This window comes from Entelurus aequoreus, linkage group LG03, assembly GCF_033978785.1.
Source record: "Entelurus aequoreus isolate RoL-2023_Sb linkage group LG03, RoL_Eaeq_v1.1, whole genome shotgun sequence".
Lineage (NCBI taxonomy): Eukaryota > Metazoa > Chordata > Actinopteri > Syngnathiformes > Syngnathidae > Entelurus > Entelurus aequoreus.
The window spans coordinates 34,184,370-34,189,024 of NC_084733.1; the positions used below are offsets into that span (position 1 = coordinate 34,184,370).

General features: G+C 41.1%; 1 protein-coding gene across 1 annotated transcript in view; it reads right to left on the reverse strand.

Moving 5' to 3' along the window:
- Positions 1–436: 436 nt before the first annotated feature.
- The window catches only part of LOC133646402 (creatine kinase, testis isozyme-like), a 9,137-nt gene continuing 4,918 nt past the window's right edge, over positions 437–4,655 (reverse strand). The window contains exons 3-8 of the mRNA XM_062041723.1: positions 3,015–3,169; positions 2,805–2,937; positions 2,568–2,739; positions 2,374–2,497; positions 872–1,061; positions 437–802 (exon numbers count right to left, since the gene is read on the reverse strand). Coding sequence (XP_061897707.1) covers positions 624–802; positions 872–1,061; positions 2,374–2,497; positions 2,568–2,739; positions 2,805–2,937; positions 3,015–3,169 — 953 coding nt within the window. The 3' untranslated portion in view covers positions 437–623. The remainder of the gene's footprint in view (positions 803–871; positions 1,062–2,373; positions 2,498–2,567; positions 2,740–2,804; positions 2,938–3,014; positions 3,170–4,655) is intronic.

Here is a 4,655-nt window from a genome sequence, read left to right on the forward strand (position 1 = left end):
AAACAGAACAGCCAACATATTGGATAACCACAGAGCAAAAGGTTAAGAGAACTTTTACTGAAACGCAGCAAAGACGCATCATCAAAGTATTGAGCAAAGGTTGGAAATACTTATGTACATGCTATTTTTTTAGTTTATGAATTTGCTAAATTAAAAAAAAGACTTTTACAATGTCATTATGGGTTATTGTGTGTTGAATTTTGACAAAAATTAATGTATTCCATTTTGGAATATGGCTGTTAACATAATATAATGTGGAAAAAGTAAAGCGGTGTGAAAAAAAAAAAGTGGAAAAAAAACAAAAATGGCTGTTACATAATAACATGTGGAAAAAATAAAGCGGTGTGAAATGCCCCCTTATTTCAAGGGGCATTTTAGAAAGATTGGTCCAGAACTCGGAAATTAGGTCCCAATATTGTCAGCATCAGAGAGGCCCTTTAAGCATTATGAATTATTTATTCGTTTGCTACATTATTTTCACATATTAAGGCCATGTCAACATTACAGAAATGGTAGAAGCCTATGAAACTGTCAAATCATGAACAAAAGTGTGGCAGCGGTATACCCTGCGGGACTGAGTCCTTCATTGGAATGGATTCTTAAAAGGTCAGAGAGGTTTGGTTCTACTTCTGGGTGGGCATCAGGTCATCGATGGACTCTCCCTTCTCCAGTTTCTTCTCCATCTCCACCAGCACCTTGACACCATCCACCACCATCTGCACCAGATCCACCTCAGAGAAGCCCAGTCTGTCAGCATTTGAGATGTCAAAGACTCCACCAACAGCATCGGTGTCCACGCCACCTAGGGGTCAAAAGACGTGATGAACTTCAGGGCTTCAAGTGGACCCAAGCAATGAATTATGTTGTGTACCAGTTCCACGTTTCTGAAGCCTCAGCCTCTTGAGAACTTCTTCAAACTCGCCGTGCTTGCTCATGTTCGGAAGCTTTACGTGTACACCGGCACGTAGACCAGTGCCGAGGTTGGAGGGGCAAGTCAGGATGTAGCCCAGGTGCTCGTTCCACATGAAAGAAAACCCTTTGTTCTTGAACAGCGACTCAATCTAAAAGGAAGACAACACTCAGTAACCTTTGTGCAACCTTAAGACTGACTATACACTCTTAGGCGCAAAAAGGGACCCACTCATAGGCGTGTCATAAGTCACCAATAATTATTTTTTTTGCTTTCAACAAATCTATATAGCTTTTTTTTGTTGTAACAACTGAAGGCAATATTGCAACAATTCTACAAATAAGGTGCAGTGTGGAATATTTAAGGTTGGATGATTGCAGCCTTGAATAGGTCAATAATTCATGACAACATTGATTTTGACACAGTACACAAGTAGACATAAAAGCAAGATTATTTTTTAGTGCCTACTGAGCTAGAATGAGCAAAAACATGTGGGACTTGGTTGACTTTATTGAGTTCACACAAGTATTAATTACTATATACCTGTCATGTATATAACAGTCACTGTCACTGAATGCACTAACTCATGTTTGCTTTGTTCTATTCACCACTGCATTAGACTTAGACTTCCTTTTATTGTCATTCAAATTTGAACTTTATAGTACAGATAAGAACAACATTTCGTTGCATTAACTCGTTGTAGTGCAGGATAAAAGCAGATATAAATAGATTTACTGTACAGATAAATATATTGCACTGTTGCATATGCATCCACGTTTATGGATGTATGTTATATTGTCTTTATATTCCAGCGAGTTAATCCGTTTTTTGGGGGGGAATTGAGGGGATTATTATGATGCGTTGGGAAGCTTAGAAGGTTAGCCTTTCATATTAGATGTTTAAGCACTTTATATTTTTAATTAATCATTATTATTCATTGTTTACATTTAATAAAGACAGCACTGTCTACCAAGTCAAATTCCTTGTGTTAAACATACCTGACCAATAAAACTGATTCTGATATATAACTGCTCAAGATCATTCTCAATGCATTTCGTTGGTTTGATGGCAGTTTAACTCATTTACGCTCATCAAAGCTCATAGAATTATACTCATGGGTTTTCCGGCGCCAACTGGTCGTTAAGGGTAACACCACCAAACAATATTTCATTGTTTTTCAATCAGCAGGAATTACATTAATTTGGTTATGAAAAACCTTATTAATATACCAGAATTAGTTTGTTAAATAGTAGTTACAATTGGAGTCAATGGGGCTGAAATAGTTATTAAAAAGTGTATACTTTGTTCATATCCTATTCTAACAACCTCTGTGGCGAACTGCTATTTTCTAACTGAACAATCCTATCACAAAAATAATACATGTAATGCCCGTTTTGGGCCCTAGGGGTGCACAAGGGTTAGTTGCCACATTAGTCAGGAGCATTCAACGGTTCATTCCAAACCTCAGTGAGTCCGGTGCAGAAGCGAGTGAACACTTGTTTCAAGTTGCCTCCTTTCTCCATGGAGATCACTCGCAGATGGTCCTCCTCACCCACCCACACCAGGAACGTCTTGTTGTCGTTGTGCCTTCAAATGAAGACAGCGTGATTTAGAAAGTGATGCGTCAACAGAAGAAGATCCACAGACGTTGCCTCACCAGATGCCTCTGCCTGACGGCCAGTCACGGGCCATCCTTGAGGCCAGCAGCAGAGGAGACACTGGCTTGTCAAAGAGCAAGTGGTCATCAATCAGCTGCTGCTGCTCTGCTTCTGATAGCTTCCTCAAGGAGTAGTATTTCCCTTGCAGGTCACCAGTTAGTGAATCCAGAACTGCAGGAAGATCATGGAGACGTTTGCTGCTGCCGTTATTAGTATGACTTTTACTTGACCTCTACCTTCGACTGAGAGCTTTTCTACAGCGCGTCTCTCTCCTCGTCTGCAGAGCGGCGGCAGGCAGAAGCCGCGTACGCTGCGGCCCGTACGGACACGGGAGCTCAGAACATATTCAGGGTCCAGGTCATCACCGCCCTTTGGGAGAGAGAACAATAATTAGTCTGTGGTCAAAGTGGAAACCCCCGGCAAGTGTTCCACGTGATGTCCATTACCACAAGGTTTTCTGGGTTGAGGTCAGTCTTGTGCATGTCTGTCGGTTTGTAACCTCCATGTCGGTCCTCAATGACCAAGTCTAGAAGCTCTTTGAAGACCTCGTACGACTCTTCGTCTCCCGCCACACAGCCCACAGTCATGATGTAGGGGTGACCTGCACGCATCATCAGAGTTAATCATCCGGGGACATTGTGTTCTAATATTCTTCAAAGCCAAACCGGACATAAAGGTCCCTTTAAGTATTTTGAATGGTGTAAAAATATTTGGGACTTTCTCCTTTCAATCAACTTTGTACTCTCGGGGCAACAATCAATGGCAACTGGATTGTCTCAGAAGATGTTTCACCTCTCATCCGAGCAGGCTTCTCAGTTCATGCTCTAGACCAGGGGTTCCCAAACTACGACCCACGGGCCAGATACAGCCCGCCAGCGTCCAAAATCCGGCCCGCATGAAGTGCCAAGTTAATTTTTTTTTTTATATAATTTTTGAAAATCTGTCCTTTCTAATCCATTTTCTACCGCTTGTTACTCTCGGTGTCACATCATCGGAAAAGTGTGCGCTCTTTCAGTCAATTAGTGCGCAAGGAATATATCTATTATATATGTATATATATATATATATAGCCGAGGTTACTGTGGTTTATCCGTTATGCAGTGCTCAATACCGGGGTGGAGCAGAATATACATTAAGTCAGGAAAAAACACGAGGCTATTTCATCCCTGCCAGCCTGTTTTGCATGTTTGGGGGCGGTATGGCGTAGTGGGTAGAGCAACCGTGCCAGAAACCTGAGGGTTGCAGGTTCGCTCCCCGCCTCTTACCATCCAAAATCGCTGCCGTTGTGTCCTTGGGCAGGACACTTCACCCTTGCCCCCGGTGCCGCTCACACCGGAGAATGAATGATGAATGAATGAGTTGTAAATATGAATGATGGGTTCTCACTTCTCTGTGAAGCGCTTTGAGTGTCTAGAAAAGCGCTATATAAGTCTAATCCATTATTATTATTATTATTGCCTGCTGAAGGGTGTAGCTCCTGTGGCGAACTCCCCTGAAGAGCAGGGGAACCTGCGAAACAAGCTTGTAGGGATGAAATAGCCTCCGTGTTTTTTCCTGACCTAACGTATATATACAGCCCGGCCCCCGGCCAAATTGTTTTAACCCAATGCGGCCCCCCGGGTCAAAAAGTTTAGGGACCCCTGCTATAGACTTTCTACATAGTTAGGGGTTGTGACACCAGCATTCAAATTCATTAAATCTAAAAAATGATGGATTCATATTTTTTCCACTTTTTTTGTTTTACTATAATCTCTCAACCTCAGCCAAAAAAAATACCCAAAATGTATTTTTTTAAAATGTATTTGAACCCTTTGAAGGCTTTTTGAGCAAATCATGTCCATTTTTAATAAGTATGTTTTCCATACGTCTTTTTCCAAAATGTAAGCGTGTTACATTATCTGATTTAATGCCTTCAAAAGGGTAAATCCAAAAATATGTTTCATATTCTTATTTAGGACTTGCTAAACTTGAGCAAAAAATATTAAAATCAATCACAACTAAACTGTTCAGTTTTTAGAAGATGTTTCAAAAACACCTCTCATCCGATCACTTCATGCTCATTAAGACTTTTCATGTGGTCAGCTCTA